We start from the raw sequence: 22,342 nt of genomic DNA on the forward strand, positions 1-22,342 counted from the left end.
GAAGGCAAATAGATGTAGATACAAATGTGTGTGTGTATATATATATATATATATATATATATATAATATAAATAGAAATGTGTGTATATATATCTTAATTTTATTATTTTCATTTTTGATATTTTATTGTATAAAATTTATAATTTTTCCTTCTTCTTTTCTCTCTACAAATCCTTCTACAATCCTCTCCTTGCTCTCTTTCAAATTCATGGAGTCTTTTCACTTTATATGCATATATATCATAATATATCTTTATATATATAATACATATATATATACATTAGAGAAACACAATTTTCAGTTTGTATAATTTTTACATATGTATGTTTTTTGTGATATTAGGTTGTTGTCAACTTAATATAGTTAGAGGAACCTCCGGAGAGAACCCCAACTGAAGAACGACACAGATCAGATTAGTCTGTGGGACTTCTTGTGAGATATTTTTCTTGACTGATGTAAGAGGGTTCAGTTCAGTATGAATGGTGCCAAACCTGTGAACTTGGTCCTGGGTTGTATAAGAATGACAAATGATTAAGCGACAAGCAGCATCCCTCTATTGTTTTTGCTTCAGTTTCCTGCTTGAGTTCCTGCTGTGACTTTCCTCAGTGATGTACAGTAAGTTGTGAGATAAAATAAATGATTTTTCACCCAAAGACACTTATAGACAATGTTTTATTACAGAAAATAGAATTCTGTGGAAATAGAATATATGTATATATAGAAATATGTTCACACACACACATATATATAGATATATAGATATGTATAATACAAAATTATTTTTGTCCAAGTGAAATCGTGTTCATACTTGCATTTGGTACACAACACTGAACACTTTCTGTGTCTGTCTATTTTCAATTTGCCTTTCATCACATTTTCTTACATGATGGGCATTTTATTGAAGCATGCTTGCCCTTCCTGGTTCTGTGATGGATATTGATGCTAACTGGATCCAAAACATTAACAATGTTGCATGAGATATAGATATCTATATATTTTGCCAACAATGAGAACATGTTTTCTACATCTATATTCAAACATGTGTCAGTAAATAAAAGGGACCACTAACATTCACGAACAATGTTAACAAACGTGTGTCAGAAACACTCCAGTTTCTCATCAATGGTTTGACAAGAAGAAAGCAGAAGCTACTTTGTGGTTTTGCAAATGGATGGCAGGATTTCAAAACAAACACATAATTGATCGAGAATGCCTCCACAGTGATTTGTCCCCCTTCAGGAGCGCAGTGCCACACTTCAGTTCCATAGCCTTGCAACTCTGCATGTTTAAAATATTTTTCTTGTTTGATGCCTCACCCTTCAGTAGCAGAGAGAAGCAGGTAGCTTATTTGGGGCAATTATGCATACTTTTATTATTTTTTTTGTCACAACAGGGCTACACTGCATATTGTACACTCCCCTTGCTCTTTTTATCAGTGCCACTGCATGAACCCTGCCCTACAATGTGACCTCAGAGGTAGATGAATGATCCTAATGTGTGACTGATGCTCCCCATGTACACATGGTATCCAGCCTTGATCATTAGCACCCAGCCCACAAAGCCAAACTGAAATGTAATTCAGGTAGTTGTGTGATCTCTTCAAAGAAGTGCAGGTAACAAAGAGATCTGGGGATTTGAGACACACTCTATTATAATTGTTTACCTGCATTAAAAATTCACTGAACAGTGGCAGCATTTTCTTCTTGGTTCTGACACACTCTTACAGAAAGACAAAATTTTATTTTTTACTAAGATGTGCCCTTGTTTGTAATACAAGTTCGCAAAACAAAAAGGCGCATAGCAAATATAAGAAAAGATCCCCTTTGTAAATAAGGGACAAAGAAGCATGAAGATAAAGATGAAAATACTTATTTTTAATGATGTAAACATAACTACTTTTGTTAACTTCCTAACATGAATGATAAAAGAAAAGAATACAAATGAAGAAAACCTGTGTCAAAACCGGCACATTCTGAAAAGGAGTTCACCAATTTCCAACAAGATGTTTCATTTTCTGCCTTTCTTACATACAAAGTTTCAGTGTTAAAGGGAAATTAACCTTTTTTATATTGCTTGCTAATTTTTCGTGGCAATATTGAAATACTTGAACCATTATTTATTTTGGAAATTCTTCTGTTAATAAGGGTGTATTGTAATGGTACTAATTAAAGACTGCAATGCCTTTGGGAGGAATAAACATTGTGCAAGGGCTGGAATATTACATTCTTAATTAACAGTTTGGAAATGATTACAAATAAGCTGTATGAGGCATTCTCTCTCATTTATATACTGCCACAGACTATGAAGAAGCTTACTGCATGCATGGCTGCTGATCTCCTGCATGATTTCTAGTTTATTTCAGCTGTAATTAATTTCATAATTGCCAGAGTCTCGGAGTCACAGCTATAATTTGGCAGATGATCTTGTATGCGGGAACTTCCGACGCTGTTTCTAACATAGTCAGGCCCTCAATCACCGGGACTTATAAGTTATTATCTTGGATACTGTTACTACTTGGATATTTGGATACTAATCACATGAAGGTAAGAAAACACTACAATGAGCTAGATTGTTTCATAAACAGACAAAACACTGAAATTCACTGTAGGAAGATAGGAAAACTTTATCAGTACAATATTATATTTTCAATATATTTTGAATATATTACATAGATCTTCCTTACTTACGCACACATCTGTTGTTAGCGAGCAATATTCGATCTCCTCTACAGGAGCAATTCACTCTTCCATCTGGTGTTAGAAGGCAGAGGTCATGACAACCTCCATTTAATAATGCACATGGAGAGAGTTCACCTGCAATGAAGGTGCCTATGAGTAATATTTTGTAATGAATATATAGTCTCCATTAATTATAAGTAACCAGTAAACTGGTGAGCTGATTCAACATAGAGGACACTCAGGACTTTTTAGAATGCTGTGGCATTTTAAAAGCATTTTCTACTGAACAATTCTGTATTACAAGACTGCAGCATTTATAAAACTAGATGCAAACCTACCAAGGAGATAGTTTTTGCACAAAAATAGTAGCCTTGAAGTTCAAAGATATGAGGTCTAAAGAAGAGTGGAGTACAATTTTATAAATAATTAAAACAGAAATTGTTTTTATGGTGACCAACTGAGTTCTATAGAAGATACTTAACCTTTTCAGACAGTTTTGATCAGTTGGATAGTCATGTTCTGAAAATTATCTCTTAGGTGATAAGATCACAGAATGAGTAATACCATAAAAGAGGAAAAAGTGGCAGGTTGTAGAGTTAGAAAGTATTTTCTATTACAACTTACAGCTATTGGTGTCATTAGCAACAGCTATGATTCCCATTGGCTGATGTGGAATATCTGAACGAAGAACTTTGGTTTCTCCTCCCGTGTACTTGTTGGAACGCAAAATAGCTCTTCGTCCCCAGTCTGACCAGAAGATATAATTGTCATAAACTGCCAGACTAAGAAAAGTTCCTGGTCCAGACTTGACAATCACCTGAAATAAATTATAGTTTGCACAACATATAAATATTCAAGCATTGATACATTTTTTTGTCCCATAAAGTGAGGGATGAGAATTAGTTATCAACAGTAGGGACCATCACATGAATGTCCCATCATAGTCCCATTGTATAATTTATTTTGCCTATTTAAGTTTTCTTCAGAATATGAATAGAAAAAAAAACAGGAGCAAAGGATGCATAAGAAAATTAACATCTACTGACCTGTGGGTCCAAAAAAAATTGATAAAGAAACAAATGATGATAAAAGAAGAATTTCTTTTGGAAGAAATAAAACTAGGCCATTTACATGCAAATGCCAAACTTTGTCCATAAAGTATATATAGAAGTTGAAAATAATACTTGAATTTAATAAGAATTCAAAAAGATCATATCCTGTTACTAAAAACAGGAAAACATTCGTCATGACCCTGGATCTCACAATGGCTGTAATTTTAGTATAACAATTAAATGTTGAAGCCACTACAATTTTGACAATATAAGTAAAATTTAAAACGTTGTTTTCCAAATCAAATTAATAAAATAGTGAAAAGATCAAACTTAATTAGGAAGAGATAGTTTTCTATCCTAAGTATAACAAAAGGTTTGTGAAAAGAGGTCTTTGATTTGGGATAAGGGGAACCATCGTCAACAATTTGTGGGATTGCAAACTGGTGCAATCATGCTGGAAATCAGTGTGGAGAATTTTCTCAAATTCAAAATAAATTTGTCATATGACTTAGCTATGCTACTTTTCAGCATCTTCCCAAAATACCAGACATTCTGCTCCACAAATACTTGCTCAGCTGTGTTCACTACCACTCTGTGCACATTAGGTAGGAAAGGAAAATGTCCTGAATGCCTTCAACTATCAAATGGATGATGAAAATGTAATACATAGACAAAAGGGAATGCCACTCAGACTTAAGAAAAAATGAATTAATAACATTTTGAGGTAAATGGAAAAAATTAGAAATTATTATACCGAAGTACCCAAACAGTGGAAAGTGAAATAGACCCAAATCCCCAACAAAACAAAACAAACCAACCAACCAAACAAACAAAAAACATGTTCTTTCCTATTTGTAAATGCTAGTTTTAAATCTTTAGGAAGAAGGGGAAATCATTTGAAATGTAAATAAAAAATATATCAAATAAAAAATCTTTAGGAAGCAGTATATAATCCATTGAAACTACAGACATTAGGAAAGTTTAAAAAAAAAAAAACTTTCTGAGGTGAGATTATGTGAAGGTAGAAAGAGTCCCAGAAAAATGACTAGGAGAACAGAGCTGCTACTAAGTAAAAATGGAAGAAAAATAGAAGGGAGAAACTTTAACATGGGATGAGGGAGAGAGGACAGTATCGAGGAGGGGGAGGAAAGAGGGATAAATAACACTAAGAAATGTCTGAAAAAGACATAAGAATCATATTATTGTATGATTGCTTAAAATTAACACAATCTGTATAGTAGTATGTGTATATATTTTGTAAATGAACTTATGCTTCTTGGGCAATACTTACCTCAAAAGCCTTATGCTATCTTAAAAAAAAATACAGGGGCTGGAGAGATGGCTCAGTGGTTAAGAGCACTGACTGCTAAGTCCTGAGTTAAATTCCCAGCAACCATTCATAATGAAATCTGACACCCTTTTCTGGGCTGTCTGTTTGCAGGTCCACAGGAGGAACAACCAACCAGAGGATCCCACCTCTACAGCTACATATGTAGCAGAAGATGACCATTTCAGTAATCAATGAGAGAAGAATTGGTCTTGTGAAGGCTCGATTACCCAGAATAGGGGAATTCAAGTCAGGAAATTTTGTGAGGGGGGAAGAGAGAGCTGGGGGAGGCGGGGAGGGGATAGGTGGTTTTCAGTGTGGTAACATGGGAAGGTGTTAATATACAAAATATAAATAAAGCAAATATCTAATAAAAAATATACAAAGTCGCAAAACAGTGTAGAGTATTATTGTTGTCTTTGGTTGCATTCCTGAGCTTGGAGGTACGATTCTACTGCAGAAAATACCACAAACTGTGGAAAGAGGATTTACAGGAACTGAACGGGACCTAACCATGAAGCCTACTTCCTGATGACTAGCTCCATGGTACCAAAGGCAGCTATTTAAGGTGTGAAGGGGGAAAAAGATACCAGTATTCCTACTCAAATGGGATACCTACAAACCACAACATTGACCAGGACCATAAGACATCCCCCAAGGTGCAATAGCGGTGCTTATGTCTTAGCATTTTCCAACAGGCATCTAATGGTAATTAAGGCCTGCTCAATAAGTAGAAATTCATGTCTGGTTCTCTGAACCCAGGCAACTACTTCTGGTTGATGAGGCGTATGTTTACACAGGTGGCAGTTGAGTGTTTCACTGTTATGATCCTAAACTAGTGTTACTTATAATTTTATTCTAAATATTTACCCTTATACACGCAGATGAGTCTAACTCCTTCCTTTCATTGAAGGAGCTTCTTTTTTCTAGCAGAGACCATTACCAAAATCCGCAAGTGGTTAAAATATAATGACTAACTAGCAACAGGGTTCCTAATCAAGTGGGTTCCGACTTGATAGATTTACAACCCAACCTCTATACCTGTAGCTCATGACTACTGAGAGAAGGATGAATAATGTTAGGAGCAAGAGAATCAGGATGTCTGATTATGCTAGTATCTTTTTATGACAAAGAACCTGCCCCATGAAATCTCAACCATATGGTTACTTATATTAGCCTTGAACAACAACACTGGTTGACATGCCAATGAGAATTGGAGGAATTTTACAAGCCCTCACCACTAGATAAAATACATCAAAAATTAATAGCTGGTAAAAGACAGAGAATCTTTCTTCTCCAGGGAGTAATCCCCAATGTTTATCCAGTTCTAAGTATTCATCCTTAAACATGTATACTGAGCAGTACAGAATAAACTTGGTGGTAAAATAGATATAAACAAATATAAAGGACAGCAATAATTAAAGATGGAGAAGTCATGAACTGGAGAGGGAAAAGGAGTAAATTTGAGGAGTTGAATGGAGTGGAGAGAGGGAAGAAATGATGTAAAATACATTTTCTAAAATGTTAAAGAGCAACCAAAATACTTGGAGAAACAGATAAAACAGTACAAATATGGTTTTAAGATATACACTTCCATCTCTACCACCTACATAAATCATAATTATGAAGTTATTAACAATACCATCCTCCTTATATCTCCAAAGTCTACCTTAATCATTCCAAATTAGCTGTTAATTATTGTTAACAGCTAATAATGTTACATCATTGTCTTTTGGCTCTAGGAGTAACTTCTGTTCTACAAATCAATGCTATTCAAATGTAATTTAATTCAAAATTATTTTGTTATATTTTAATCCTCCAATTTGATTTAATTGGAACCTGATATTCTATACTATTTTTCTTATAATGTTGCCAGCCTGCCTTTCAATGTATGATTTCGTGCCTCAGCTTAAAAAGTACTGGAATTCAGGTGTGTACACCACACAAAAGTGACATCTGCACTTCTAAGATAATTCAATGTGATGCCAATGCTTGCATAATACATTTGTCTAAAGTAATTATAAAAGAGAAAAATGTAAAAATAAAAAAGAGCAATTCTTCCACACAGATATTGTTACTCACAGCTTAAATTAACACTTTACTCTCTCTGTGCTGGGATTTTGTGTTGTTGAACTTGTTCCGGCCTTGTGTGTGCTATCCCTGCTGTGCCTCAATGATAGTTCCAGCTATTATAGTCTTCCTTTCTTCACAGACCCTAAGGCTTGGCTGGAATAGTTTGATAAAGAAGTCCCATTTACAACTGAGCAGTCTGAACATCCACACCTAGCCAAGAAGCTATTTGCAATTCATATCCACTGGGTAAGGGAAAATCAGTTTTATCCAATGGAATTTCACTGAGTATTCTAGCTGCACTTCAGTGCAGGCCCTATACCCAAGAAGTGTATAGATCCAATACTGTAGGCTTTTATGTGCTTTTTGTTTTGTTTGTGTTTTGTGTTATTTTGTATCTTTTATTATGAATTTGTTTTGTTTTATTTTGTTTTTGAAAGCCCATGAAGTTAGATTGGAAAAGGGTGTGGAAAATATTGAAGGAACTGGGATAGATGAATGAATTTGATAAAATATGTACTATGAATAAAAGTGAAGGAAACACACCTCTTTTTTCTTCTTTACAAACAGGTCGCACTTAGCTTATTTATCCTCTTCAACATAAGTTAATGAGGGAAGTTCAGTAGATCCTGCTTGAAACATTGTTCACACCTTTCTGATTATACTACAGTAATAAATGGAGAGAAATGGCAACAGGAAGTTCAGTAGTGGCATGCAGGGTCAAGGGAGATAAGATTAGTAGGTAGAGGTGGAAGAGGAAAGAGCTTTGAGCAATAAGTGTTGCAAACATGAACAATGGGAATCTAAACAAAAGCTGAGTGACACAAACTTAGACTTCTAAGGAAAACATCCCAAGAAGAATCTGAGAAGGACATTAAGAAGGTCTGTCATGTGGTCTCTCCTTTCCATTATACACTTTAGTTCTGTTTGGAGAATAATTACCTGCCATTCAGAGTGTTAAATAGACTAATGCTATAATTTATTTCGAATTTTAAAGGTTTTAAGTAGAAAACTAAATTAAATAATAATAAAAGAAGTTGCGGGAAGACCAGTCAAGACCCTTAAAAGTTCATCCAAACCTAGGATAGTACAACTGTGAAGGAGAAAAAGATAAATCTAGAAATAAAGAACTTCTTAACCCTGCCATCAAACCTTGTGATTATTCATATATTCATCGTTTCAGTATTCTCAATCATAACTAAGGAGTTATTTAATGATGTGTATGATGTATATAATGTTGTATTAGCTGCTATTTTGGCTACTGAGACACAATACCACCTCAAAGAAGTGTCATTTAGGAATGGTTAATTTTCCTTATGGTAGTGAAGACTTGGTTGCGAAAAATGAAGCTATTGGCCATATTTTATTCATAGTGAAGATGTAGAGACTTCTGCTCCACTGGTTTTCTCTTTTTGATTCAGTCTAGGACCTCAGCCCACAGGATGTGGTAAGTCTCAATCACAGTGGGTCTTCCTCATTAGTTAAACCTTCCTGGAAATATCCCTACAGATACCCTAGACACTTGATTGATCCTACTGCATTGATCAGTAAAAAATAAAATCAACCAATTTTACCCACCATAGATGCATAATACTTAGTTTAACATTTATAATAATGCCAGTGATGAATGTTACTTTGATCATTTCATTAATGGTGTGGGTTGATTATTGACAAGGTTAATTACTCAAGGTGACCTAAAATTTCTTACGACCCAATATGTCCAAGATCTATGTTAATTATGTAGACATTTGGTTTTAATAAGAGACCATAAAAACTCACTTTAATTTATTACTGAAAGCATTATTTCTCCATTTCACCAGTATCATATTTTACATAAACAATGTAGATATTCAAAAAGAATTTAAGATGAATAATAATAAAAATTTCCAGTGAGATGAAAGTCAAAACTAATTTTCATGGGTAGTAGCTGTCACCAAATGTCCATTGCCATGATAACATTTCTTATTAAGTTTAACACTGATTTAGTTCACTGGTTACTTTTCAATATTTGCTGACACATTAAAGGGGGAAAGCAATATAGCATAAAGTTTAATTACATATGTAATGTGTAATAGATTCCACTAATAATGAACCATTATTGTTTGTTTTGATGTTTTGTTTTGTTTTGTTGGTATTTTTTGACACAGGGTTTCTCTGCGTAGCCCTGGATGTCCTGGAACTCACTTTGTAGACCAGGCTGGCCTCAAACTCAGAAATCTGCCTACCTTTGCCTCCCAAGTGCTGGGATTAAAGGCGTGCACCCCCACTGCCTGGCTTCTGTCATATCATTTCTGATTAAAGGTTAATCATGCATTACTATCTCCAGATTAAGTGTGCTTACCAAAATAACCCTAGCTCTCTTGCAAGCCTAATCATTATCTTCAAAGACAATGCAGATGCTTTGTTTATGAATGCCTTCAATGTGCAATATTTAACTTAGTTTTATACACTTTTTTGTTTGTTTGTTTTGATTTTTTGTTTTGTTTTGTTTTGTTTTGTTGGTATTTTTTGACACACGGTGTCTCTGTGTAGCCCTGGATGTCCTGGAACTCACTTTGTAGACCAGGCTGGCCTCAAACTCAGAAATCTGCCTACCTTTGCCTCCCAAGTGCTGGGATTAAAGGCGTGCACCCCCACCGCCTGGCTTGCACTTTTACTTTGAATCCAGAAATAGGTCCATTTTTCAAAATAAATCATGTTTTTTAGAAAATTTGTTTGCATCGACACTTAACTCCACATATGTTCTCCCAGATAAATAATAAAATTAATTCTGAGAGTATGCACTGTAAACCTGAAATTTATACATCAGAAATTCACATTTCTAGCCACATGCCTTTTGCACCTTGGCATTTATATCTGCACTGGTATTATTTTTGGTTGAAGTACCAAAATCAATCAATCAATAAAGAAAATTCAGATTTACAGGGTATACAACATAGCCTGTACACTCAGATATTGTGTGTTAAAAAATATAAAAGCAGTCATATGGGAGACATCTGAATGCTCCAGTGGTTCCCTCCCTGACAAGCTCATAAATGATCGTTAAGCAAAATGACAGGTTGGCCAGAAACATGGCTGTGCACCAAAGAATGTTATGCATTTCATAGAAATAGCTGCAGCTGTTTTAGCCTGGAAATGAGCAGTGGGGTAGTAAGTCAATAACTTAAAACTTACAAGTATTTAATATAATAAAGAGATTATTTTCCTTTTTTTAAAGAGCTGTAGTATTTAATAATATTTAGTATTGAAAGCTAAATGTAATTACTGTTTAACTATACTTGAAAAACAACAAAGTTCAAATTGACCTACAAACTTCCCTATTGTGGTTATTATGTGCTAAACTCAGGAAGCCCAGGAACTTAAACATCAGCATACCATACCCAGTTAATGCTCTGTCTTCCATTTGTGTCATTAGAAACTCTTCCAATAGTCAGTTTAACAATCCAGGTAAGTTGCCTTCAAACAGAAAATAAGAATGCCATTTTCTACCTCTCAGAGTTCCTCAGTATATTTCAAGCTTTTATGGGAACTGAGTCAGTTAAACTTGAAGTAGAAAATATATGCTCTAATGAAGACAACTGAAATTAAACTGGTTACTGTTAATTATCAACCCGGTAATTTGTAAATCATCTCAGACAAAAAGCTCTGGACACACATGCAGGAGATAATTAAGATCAGGGGAGTTTTGTCAATACCTGTTTGGAATTACCACTAGATTAAATGGGGAGGAATGTTCACTGAAAAAGAGTGTAGGCAGAAGTTCCTAAACAAGAGTTCTGGAGTGCTTAAACAGAAGAAAGCTGAGCATGAGGAATTACAGTTGTTGACTTCCTGAAAGTGGATGTAAGATAACAAGCTGCCCGAGGCTCCTATTGTTAGGATTTTGCCATCCTGATGAGCTGTATTCTAAAACAGTGAGTCAAAACAGAATTCTATCTTTTGTTGCTTCTGTCAGAGTATTTTATCACACATTTGAGGAAAATATATATATGCATATATTCTAGTTTTGCTGTTGATTAAACTCAAGTTAAAATCAGAGGGCAGTAGAGTCAGATGTCATGTCTTTGAATAAACTTTTTGGCTCCTTTTCATCCTCCTGATGTTTAAAATGAGAGAGCAGAAAGACAAAAAAAGAAGCGTCCCTCATTTCCCTAGTAAAGAGAAGATGGTGAAAGATCCCTTAGACAATTTTCTAGGTAGAAGAAAATCTCATATCCATAAGCATTGCAAACATTTTAAATGGCAACTGGGAAAGATTTTTATGTTAGTTTCTTGTCCCACTTGTGATTATAACTTCTAAAGTAATACTTATTCAAAACTGCCAGTGAGATACATTTACACAGCTTAAGATTATCCATGAGTAATGCTCTCTGGAACACAGCATACCTATGATTCTGCAGACTAATTCCAAATTCATGATTCTGGTGGGTTGCAAGATCATAAGCAGAATTAACAAGAGCTTGGGATTTCTTTCACTGCTCAACAGTCATTCAGCACAACATAACAGCTAAAACATTTGGAACATATTCATTATAGACCTATAGACCACTATATTCCTCTTACTCAAAAGATAAGCATATTATCACATAGCATTTGCAACCTACAGAAGACAATTCCTCTATTTACTGTCATCTAGATACGTGTTGACAGCATCAATAGACTTTGTAAGTAAATTGACTTATTCAGTCTTTTATTCTGTAACTAATAAAATCTTACGTAACCACTTTCATGGTGGAGCATGTCATTCAGACTTAACAAGAATCTGACCCACAAGAATATCTGTGTCACGTCTAATATGACTCATATTTGATTGAAAAATTCTTCCCTCCTTTCATACAAGAGATGTATTTTATTTAAACAATATAAACAGTAAATTTTAAAAGAAAGTGTACCTTTTATGTCTGTTTAATGGGTTTTGAATTCATTCCTCAAACATCACATATGTATTCAATGCTAGATTTTATGAATCTTCTTTTCTGAGTCAGTGCCTAGCTATCTATGACCAAGGTCCAATCCTCCTTTCCCTCAATGGCCTTCTGTTTGCTCAGAGGAGGATTTCCATAGTCATGAGAACAGTCAAGAGAAAACAGAGCTCTTACTATCCTATTCTCAATCCATTATTGAAAGGCTTGAAACTTGGAATTTTATCTTTTCCAGAACTTATATTCCTAGAATATATTAAGAATTCAATAATTATAGCTAAAGATTTATCCATAAATGAGTATTTAAGACTATGTTCCCTGCAGCATAGATTTAGTTATTGTTTAAAACATATATATGTAATTGAAATTGCGAGGTATGTGTGCACATGAACAAAATATTTTTCCTTTAAAACTGATGTCAGCAAGATGAGTGGGTTTCTGAAGAACTATAGGCATCACCCTCTCAATCTCATACACCTTCAATGAATATTTCAAGAATGTTACTCCATAGACCATTGCCTAAATACAACTCTCATGTCTTTTTAAATTTTTAAAAGAAAAGTGAAGAGTTTGTCAAAGGAGTATATTAAATCAAATCCTTCTATGTCCATGCCATAATGGAATGTCAATCTTAGTATTTCAAGAGAGGTACATAGACTTTTAAACAAAACTGCAGTATTGTTTTAGATATTGTGTTATAGGATGTAAAAAAACTGTGCTGAATATATATACTATATAGTATATATAGTATTATGTAGTAGATGTGGTTAAAATACAATAAGTCATAAAAATGAATCTGTAGTGTCTTAAAGAGAAAGAATACTTTAGAATTACTTGCATAGTGTAGTATTTTTATGTTGTTACCATAATAAAATACCCAAGTAGAATAATTTAATACAGTAAAGAAGTGCATTTATCTTATAGTTTTGTAAACTGGAGGACAGGCATAACTGCTATGTAGAATCAAGTGATGAACTCAAAATAATAGCAGATAACATCACAGTTAACAGAAGAAATGAATGCGTATGTCAAAAAGATTGGGATTTTATGATTCCCCATTTGAATTTAGGAACCCTCTGGTTGCCCAAAGGGTAAAATTCATGATGGTGCTACATTATTAGCAATACACTGAGGACCCAGATTTCCATAGGGAGTGAGGGCACTCACACTTGCTCTAGGACAGTACACAGCCTCTGGATTCAGGAAGTTGAGTTCTTACGTAGAAGAACATTTCACATATCCAGGATCTGGACTTCTACTGTTCAGAGTTCTAATCCCTTCACCTTTAAAATAATTGAAATGAAATCTATTGTGAAATTTTAGAAAATGGAGTTAATAATCTAGAGGTGAGAACTGAAGAACAGACCACAGAGGAGCACTACTTATTGGTTTAATCTTCATAGCTTTCTCGGCTTTCTTTCACATACTAGCAAGTACCACCATTGATAGTATGCTAGGCCTCTAACATCCATTGGGAATTAATAAAACACTCAGTTCAGTCTCAGAGTATTATCTCATCCCCATAGACTGGCACAAGAACCCATTATATAATAAGGCCTACCTTCATTGGAGGTCAGAGCCACTCCTGTAATCTCTATTTAAAGGAAAGTAATATCACCCAAGGACACTGCAGAATTTGAACAGACTGCCTGAAGAACTATTGCCCATAATGTTAGAACCTACATTTCAACATTGGTCCATTTCTTTACATTCGACACTAAACCTGCCTTCATTATTTTCAGAGGCTCCCATATCACAGAAAACCTTTATTAAAGGGATTTGTATATAGATTTTCTTCCTTATTGTTTTTAGGGATTTTGGACATGAACCAGGTACTGATGAAGTGAAAATTGTATCTTTCCATGGAAATTGTTTATATCATATTATGTGAACATTATAGTTGCTCTTCAAAGTAAACAACTACAAAGGTATTTTGCTTATTTGTTTGTTTTCAAGAAAATATAATGTAGAGAAAAGAACAAAATATTATATGCCTTGGATTTGATGCCCTGATAGCAGACACATGTATTGTGAAAATAAACTAGTGTTTGCCTATAAAAGCCTTGGTCCATCAATTTATGACTAGGTAAGAAAAATAGATGTATCTGACAGAATTTTATTCCACTGTTTAGAAATTAAATCAGCAAATAAATGTATAAGACTTACAAAACTTATACTGAGTAATGTCGTCAAACCTAGAAAGACAAATACCTTCTCGCTCATATGGGTATTCTAACTTCTTTTATTTTTTGTTTTTTATCTATTAGTTATTTGCTTTATTTACATTTCAAATGTTATCCTCTTTCCTTGTTTCTCCTTTGAAAACCCCACATCTAATTCCTCCTCTAAACTCTCCACTAGCACTTTCCTGGCCTGGCATTCTCCTACACCTAGCACTGAGCCTTCACAGGACAGGACGTAAGGTCTCTCTTCTCATTGATGGCTGAAAAGGCCATCCTCTGCTACATATGTAGCTAGAGCCACAGGTCTCTCCTCTTGTACTCTTTGGTTGGTGCTTTAGTCCCTGGGAGCTCTGGAAGTACAGGTTGCCTCATATTGTTGTTCCTCCTATGGGGCTGCAAAACTCTTTGGCTCCTTGGATACTTTCTCTTACCTGTTCATTGGGAACTCTATGCTTAGTCCATTGGTTGACTGAGAGCATCCCCATCTGTGTTTGTCAGGCACTGACAAAGACTCTCAGGAGACAGCTATATCAGGCTCCTATCAGCTAGAATTGATTGGCATCTGCAATAGAGTTTGGGTTTGGTATATGGGATGAATCCCCAGGTGAGACAGTCTCTAAATGGCCTTTCCTTCAATCTCTAATTCACACTTTATCTCTGAATTTCCTCCCATGGGTATTTTGATCCCACTACTACGAAGCTTTAAGATCAAGAATTGACAAATGGTACCTCAAAAAATGGCAAAACTTCTGTAAGGAAAAGGACAGTCAATAGGACAAAACCACAACAAAAAGATTGGGAAAAGATCTTTACCAATCCTACATTCAATAGAGGACTAATATTCAATATATACAAAGAACTCAAGAAGTTAGACTCCAGAGAATCAAATAACCCTATTATAAATGGGTTACTGTTTTATTTTCTATATTCTTTGTTTACATTCCATATGATTTTCCCTTTCCAGGTTCCCACCTCTCCATAAGTCCCATAAGCGCTCTTCCATCCACCCATTCCCAAATCAACCCCCTCCCACTTCTCTGTCCTGGTAATCCCCTACAATGCTGCTTCAAGCCTTTCCAGCACCAGGGGCATCTCCTTCCTACTTCTTGGGAATGATTTGATATGTGAGTTGTGTCATGGGTATTCAGAGCTTTTGGGATAATATTCATTTATCAGTGACTGCATTCCATGTGTGTTCTTTTGTGAATGAGTTACCTCACTTAGGATGATATTTTCCAGTTCCAACAATTTGCATAAGAATTTCATGAATTCATTGTTTTTAATTGCTGAGTAGTATTCCATTGTATAAATATACCACATTTTCTGTATCTATTCCTCCATTGAGGGACATTTGGGTTCTTTCCAATTTCTGGCTATTATAAATAAGGCTGCTATGAACATAGTGGAGCATGTGTCCTTGTTGTATGTCAGGGAATTTTCTGGGTACATGCCCTGGAGTGGTATAGCATGGTCCTCCAGAAGTGTCATGCCCAGTTTTCTGAGGAACCACCAGACTGATTTCCAGAGTGGTTATACCAACTTGCAATGCCACCAGCAGTGGAGGAGTGTTCCTCTTTCTCCACATCCTCACCAACACCTGCTGTCTCCTGAGTTTTTAATCTTAGCCATTCTGACTGGTGTGAGGTGAAATCTCAGGATTGTTTTGATTTGCATTCACCTAACGACTAATGTTGAACATTTCTTAAGGTGCTTCTCAGTCATTTGAAGTTCTTCAGGTGAAAATTCTTTGTTTAGCTCTGTACCCCATTTTTAATAAGGTTTATTTGGCTCTGTGGACTCTTGAGTTCTTTGTATATATTGTGTATTAGCCCTCTGTCAGATGTAGGGTTGGTGAAGATCTTTTCCCAAATTGTTGGCTGTCATTTTGTCCGCTTGACAGTGTTTTTTGCCTTACAGAAACTTTGTAATTTTATGAGATCCCATTTGTCAATTCTTGATCTTAGAGCATAAGATATTGGTGTTCTGTTCAGGAACTTTCCTCCTGTACCGATGTCCTCAATGGTCTTCCCTAGTTTCTTTTCTATTAGTTTCAGTGTGTCTGGCTTTATGTGGAAGTCCTTGATCCACTTGGAGTTGAGCTTAGTACAAGGAGATAAGAATGGATCAATTTGCATTCTGCTGCACGCTGACCTCCAGTTGAACCAACAACATTTGCTGAAAAGGTTATCTTTTTCCCACTGGATGGTTTCAGCTCCGTTGTCAAAAATCAAGTGACCATAGGTGTGTGGGTTCATTGCTGGGTCTTTAGTTCTATTCCATTGATCTACCTGCCTGTCACTGTACCAATAACCATGCAGTTTTTAACACTATTGCTCTGTAGTACTGCTTGAGGTCGGGATACTGATTCCCCCAGTAGTTCTTTTACGGTTGAGAATTATTTTAGCTATCCTGGGTTTTTTGTTATTCCAGATGAATTTGAGAATTGCTCTTTATAACTCTATGAAGAACTGAGTTGGGATTTTGATGGGGATTGCATTGAATCTGTATATTGTTTTTGGCAAGAAAGCCATTTTTACTATATTAATCCTGCCAATCTAGGAGCATGGAAGATTTTCCATTTTCTGAGGTCTTCATCCATTTCCTTCTTCAGAGACCTGAAGTTCTTCTCATGCAGATTTTTCACTTGTTTGCTTAGAATCACACCAAGATTCTTTATATTGTTTGTGGCTATTGTGAAAGGTGTCATTTCCCTTATTTCTTTCTCAGCCTCCTTATTCTTTGAGTATAGGAAGGTTACTGATTTGCTTGAGTTAATTTTATATCCTGCTACTTTGCTGAACTTGTTTATGAGCTGTAGGAGTTCTCTGGTGGAATTTTTTGGGTCACTTAAGTATAATTTCATATCATCTGCAAATAGTGATAGTTAGACATCTTCCTTTGTATCCCTTTGACTTCCTTATGTTGTCTAATCGCTCTAGCTATAATTTTAAGTACTATATTGAAAAGACATGGTGAGCAGGGGAAGTGAGCAGGAAATAAAGTCCCTGCTTTTAGTGGGATTGCTTCAAGCTTCTCTCTTGAAGCAATTGAAGAATTGAGAGCTCTTCTTGGTGGATTTTTCCTTTGACCAGTAAGAAGTATCCTATCCTGTCTCTTTTGATGACTTTAGGTTGAAAGTCAATTTTATCTGATATTAGAATGGCCATTCCAACTTGTTTCCTGAGACCATTTGCTTGTAAAATTGTCTTCCTGCCTTTTACTCTAAGGTAGTGTTTGTCTTTGACACTAAGGTATGTTTCGTGTATACAGAAAAACGTAGGGTCCTGTTTACAGGGTCCTGTTTATCCAGTCTTTTAGTCTATGTCTTTTTATTGGGAAATTGAATCCATTGATGCTAAGAGATATTAAGGAATAGTGATTATTACTTCCTCTTATTTTTGATGTTATTTTTATATTTGAGTTGTTATCTTCTTTTGGGTTTGATGAAAGGTTACTATCTTGCTTTTTCCAGGGTGTAGTTTTCCTCTTTGTGTTGGTGTTTTCCACCTATTATTCTTTGTAGGGCTGGGTTTGTAGAAAGATATTGTGTAAATTTGGTTTTATCATGGAATATCTTGGTTTCTCCACCTATGATTATTGAGAGTTTTTCTGGGTAAAGTAGTCTTGGCTGGCATTTGTGCTCTCTTAGAGTCTGTATGAGATCTGCCCAGGATCTTTTAGCTTTCATAGTCTCTGGTCAGAAATCTGGTGTAATTCTGTTAGGTCTTCCTTTATAGTTTACTTGGCTTTTTTCTTATTGATTTTAATCTTTCTTCTTTGTTTAGTACATTGGGGTTATCCCTAGCATAGAAGGCATTCCACTAAACAGAATATAACATGGTAGAATAACAGAACAAGAAATCAAAGAAGAAACAATCAAAATCAGTGGCATCCTGATATAACATGCTACCTTATTTATAAGGCAGGAAGTGACTTGCTTATTGGCTTATCCTAACCACACACGACTGAAAACTAAGCAGTCAAGACCACATTCATTTACAGGCTAGGAATTAAGACCAGGAAAACTCCATCAGAGAGCCTGATCTTCATCTGATGAAGAATCCTCCAGGATGAGATTATCACATGTCACCCCAATGTCCACTGCTCTTTATAATATATAAATTACATCTTGTTATGCAAAGACACTTAAAAATGAAGATTTAAGTTTCTTTTTCTTATTTTTTACTAAATTAGTCAAAATTGTATTACATTTAGAGAATGTATGCCTTTGATATTCATAATTTCAAATAAATGAGAATAATGCCATGTTAGCATATGTTTTGCTAATGGGAAATTTTTGTTGTGTTTATGTTTTAATTATGCCACACAGTATATATTTAAATAGAAAATATATTCCCATATGCAATTGGACATGATTTGAAATAATAGTAACTATGGAAATAGTAAACTATATGAGTGATAATAAATACTATTTTCAAGAAAGATTTATTTATCAGGATTATGACTTTTATTGAAGTTATTATGGTCAGAGCCTGAACTCTAAACTTCAAAAAGCCAATTTCTCAGGTTTTAACATGAAACTAAAATAATTAATACTAAAAGAACTCAGAAATCCAAGGTGCCACATCAAAAAGAGATCCTGTTCCCCAAAGGTCCTTATGAGGGTCATAACATGTTTATAGGACTAAATAGAGGAAGGGGAATGTACACCCACTCAGTCCTAGGGTGTGGTTTCATCCATGATCATTATCTAAGCTGTAGTCATCTCTCTAATTTTGTTCTAGTTTCATTCTCCTACTGTGACAAATACTGCATTAAAATCAAACAACTTATTTGGGAAAGGATTTATATGGCTTACAATTCCATGTCACAGTCCATCACTGAGAGAAGGCAGGGCACGAACTCAAACAGAAACTCAAAGGCAGAAAACATAGAAGGATGCTGCTTACTTCTTGCTTGGTTTGCTTCTTTATACAGCACAGGATGTCCTTCACAGGAAATCCCATTACCCACAAACAAGCAGGACAATTCTTCAGACATGCTCACAACCAGCCAGATAAGGACAATCACCCCTGCAGGTGACTCTAGGCTGTGCCAAGTTGACTATCTAGAGCAAATGACATGTGACAAGTTATCAACATGTGTCCTAGAGACATAATCCTGTCTCTGACTGATAAGTTCCAAGATAACCTTTTTTCCAGATTAAAATTTCTTAGAAATTTCCAAGTTTTGGCAACCATTAGGTCAATAATTTGATATTTCAAAAGAGCATATACATCTTTAAAATGTATTCACCCTGCAAGCCTAATTATTAGACAAGAAGCTAATGAGGAATTTTCATTTAATTATTGAGAAAAGAAGATAATGAGTGGTCAGGCAGGCAGGCAGTTCAAGGACAGAAATTATAACTTTTTTTCAGAGTCAAAATATCTTTAGTTTGTCATGACCACAGACCCAAATACCCTTAAGGGCTCTTATCTCATGCTCTGAGTTATCATCCTTCTTCTCTTTTATGTAGTCTAAATGTCCCAGGAACCCAACTTTCTGGAAGCTTTATGTGAGGAGGAAGTGGCTGAGGCCAACTGGCTCATCTACCTAAACCTCACCTCAGTTTCTGCCATAAATCCTATTGGAAGTCATAGACTAGCAGCTCTTTGGAAGCATGCTGTACTGGCTGGTTTTGTGTGTCAATCTGGCACAGGCTGAAGTTATCACAGAGAAAGGAGTTTCAGTTGGGGAAGTGCCTCCATGAGATCCAGCTGTGAGGCATGTTCTCAATTAGCAATGGGGGGGGAGGGCCTTTGTGAGTGGTACAACCTCTGGGCTGGTATTCTTGGGTTCAATAAGAGAGCAGGCTGAGCAAGCCAGGGGAAGCAAGCCAGTAAGGAACATCCCTCCATGGCCTCTGTATCAGCTCCTGTTTTTTTACATGCTTGAGTTCCACTCCTGACTTCCTTTAGTGATGAACAGCAGTGTGGAAGTGTAAGCTCAATAAACCCTTTCCTCGCCAACTTGTTTTTTGCTCATTATGTTTGTACAGGAATAGAAACCCTGACACATGCTCTTAGAGACCAGTTCTCCTTTTAAACAGCTCTCTTTTTTTTCTCAAGTACCCCCTATAATCACAAGATGAAACTCCTCTCTAGACTCATTTCATTGCCTATAACTTTTATCTTTCACATTTAGAAAAAACCTAGGAAGTGTTTGTCACTGGCTTGTGATGTCTATGGTGGTGATTGCTATGTCTGGCACTTTACCTCTCAAACTCTACAACCATGAATGTGAGAAAGTGTCTATAGCTCCAGGGGAGTTCCATTCCCTCCCATGTTTTGCTTCTAAATCAAAAAGATTATGACTTCAAGTCCATTTTAAAATAAGAATAATAAAAAAGTAATCAACTTGAAAATAATATCTTGAGTGTCATAATTCAGACCCAGAGAGACACGGGTGGTATGTACTCACTTATAAGTTGAAGTTAGCCATTAGGTACAGGAAAACTATCATACAATCTACCCAAATAAGCTAATTATAATAGGGAGGACCAAAGGAGGATGCTTGAATCTCACTCAGGAGAGGATATAAAACAGATATGAGGTGGATGGAAGGAAAGAACTGGGTAAGACTAGGGGTAAGAAGGAAAACTGGGGTGGGTATCAGATATGGGAGGTGATGTGAGAGCACTGGAAATGTGAATGAAAATAAGTGGGGAACAGGAGGAGGCATCCCTTGTAGTAGGTAGAGAACTGGAACTAGAAAGGCCACAGAGGTCTATAGGAGTGACACTAGCTGAGACTCCTAATAGTTGAGGATTTCGCTGCTGAAGTGGGTAACCTCTGATGTCAGGAAGGACTTACAGTGGATTGTGTATGTGTGTGTGTGTGTGTGTGTGTGTGTAATAGGTACACAAACATATCCACAAAGTCTTTGACCCAAATTTTGTCCTGCCTACAAGATGTGCAGGGCTAAAGATGGAACAGAGATTGAGGGAATGACCAGCCAAATGACTGGCCCAACTTGAGACCCATCCCCATGGAAAACAGTGAAGCCCCCACTCTTCTATGCTTGCAGATAGGAGCCTAGTGTAACCATCTAACTGTTCTTTGTGAGGCTTCATCCAGGATCTGATGGAAACAAATGCAGAGACACACAGCCGAACATTAGGTGGAATTCTAGGAGGCTTATGGAAGTGTAGGAAGGATTGAGGGAGCAGGAAGGGTCAAGAGTACCACAGGAAGACCTACAGAGTAAACTAACCCTGGCCCATGCATCGGAGCTCACAGAGACTAAACCACCACCCAAAGAGCATTCATGCCTAGACCTAGGTCCCCTACCCATTTGTAGTAGATGTGCAGGGTGGTCTTCATGTGAGTCCCCTAATGATTGGAGTCGGAGGCTTCTGTAACCCTGTTGCCTGCCTTTGGATCTCCTTGCCCTAGCTGGGGTGCCTTGTCTGGCCTCTGTGGGAGAGGACATGCTTAGCCATGGGCCGCACTAATTTGTTAAGGGTAGTTGGTACCCATGGAGGGGTTTGCCTTCCCCTCAGAGAAGGTAGAGGGAGAAGGGTTATGTGAATGTGGGACTGGCAAGAGAGGAAGGGGATACTGTGATCAGGATGAAAAATGAATAAATAAATAAATAAATAAATAAATAAATAAATAAATAAAATAAATAAAAACCAATTGAATATGCTTCAGTACCTTCTGATATGGGGAGATTAGAAGCTTACACATGAAGATGAATTTATTTACAAAATTTAACTTACTATTAAAATAAATCTCATTTTTATGCTTTAATACTTTGGTCAATGCTATGAAGAACCTATGTTCAGAACGTTGAAATCATTTGCCCAAGGTTACAGTTAATAATAAATGGAAGCATGAATTGAGATATTAATGTATTTGACATTAAAATGGGATTCTAACTAAAAAACCAAAATCATCAAAATTTTTGAAATTGAAATTATTTTTGGTTATATTTGCTTAAATAGCTAGAGATAAATGATTGGACTAATGTTTTTGTGGAGATTTGTTAGGTAGCTAGTTCTATTATACGATTGAAGGGTATTGAGAATGGGGCCTCCCTGATAACTAGTAACCTCTAAAACCAAAAATTAATACTGTAGAGCTTAGTTTATTACCATTCCTTCAAG

The 22,342-nt window shown here is 35.9% G+C and overlaps 1 protein-coding gene across 1 annotated transcript in view; it reads right to left on the reverse strand.

Annotated features, from left to right (window-relative positions):
* The window catches only part of Lrp1b (LDL receptor related protein 1B), a 1,719,438-nt gene that overhangs the window by 297,829 nt on the left and 1,399,267 nt on the right, over window positions 1–22,342 (reverse strand). Inside the window, exons 44-45 of the mRNA XM_052181021.1 lie at window positions 3,303–3,495; window positions 2,688–2,813 (exon numbers count right to left, since the gene is read on the reverse strand). Of these exons, the coding sequence (XP_052036981.1) occupies window positions 2,688–2,813; window positions 3,303–3,495 (319 nt within the window). The remainder of the gene's footprint in view (window positions 1–2,687; window positions 2,814–3,302; window positions 3,496–22,342) is intronic.

This window comes from Apodemus sylvaticus, chromosome 5 (assembly GCF_947179515.1).
Source record: "Apodemus sylvaticus chromosome 5, mApoSyl1.1, whole genome shotgun sequence".
NCBI classification, from domain to species: Eukaryota; Metazoa; Chordata; class Mammalia; order Rodentia; family Muridae; genus Apodemus; species Apodemus sylvaticus.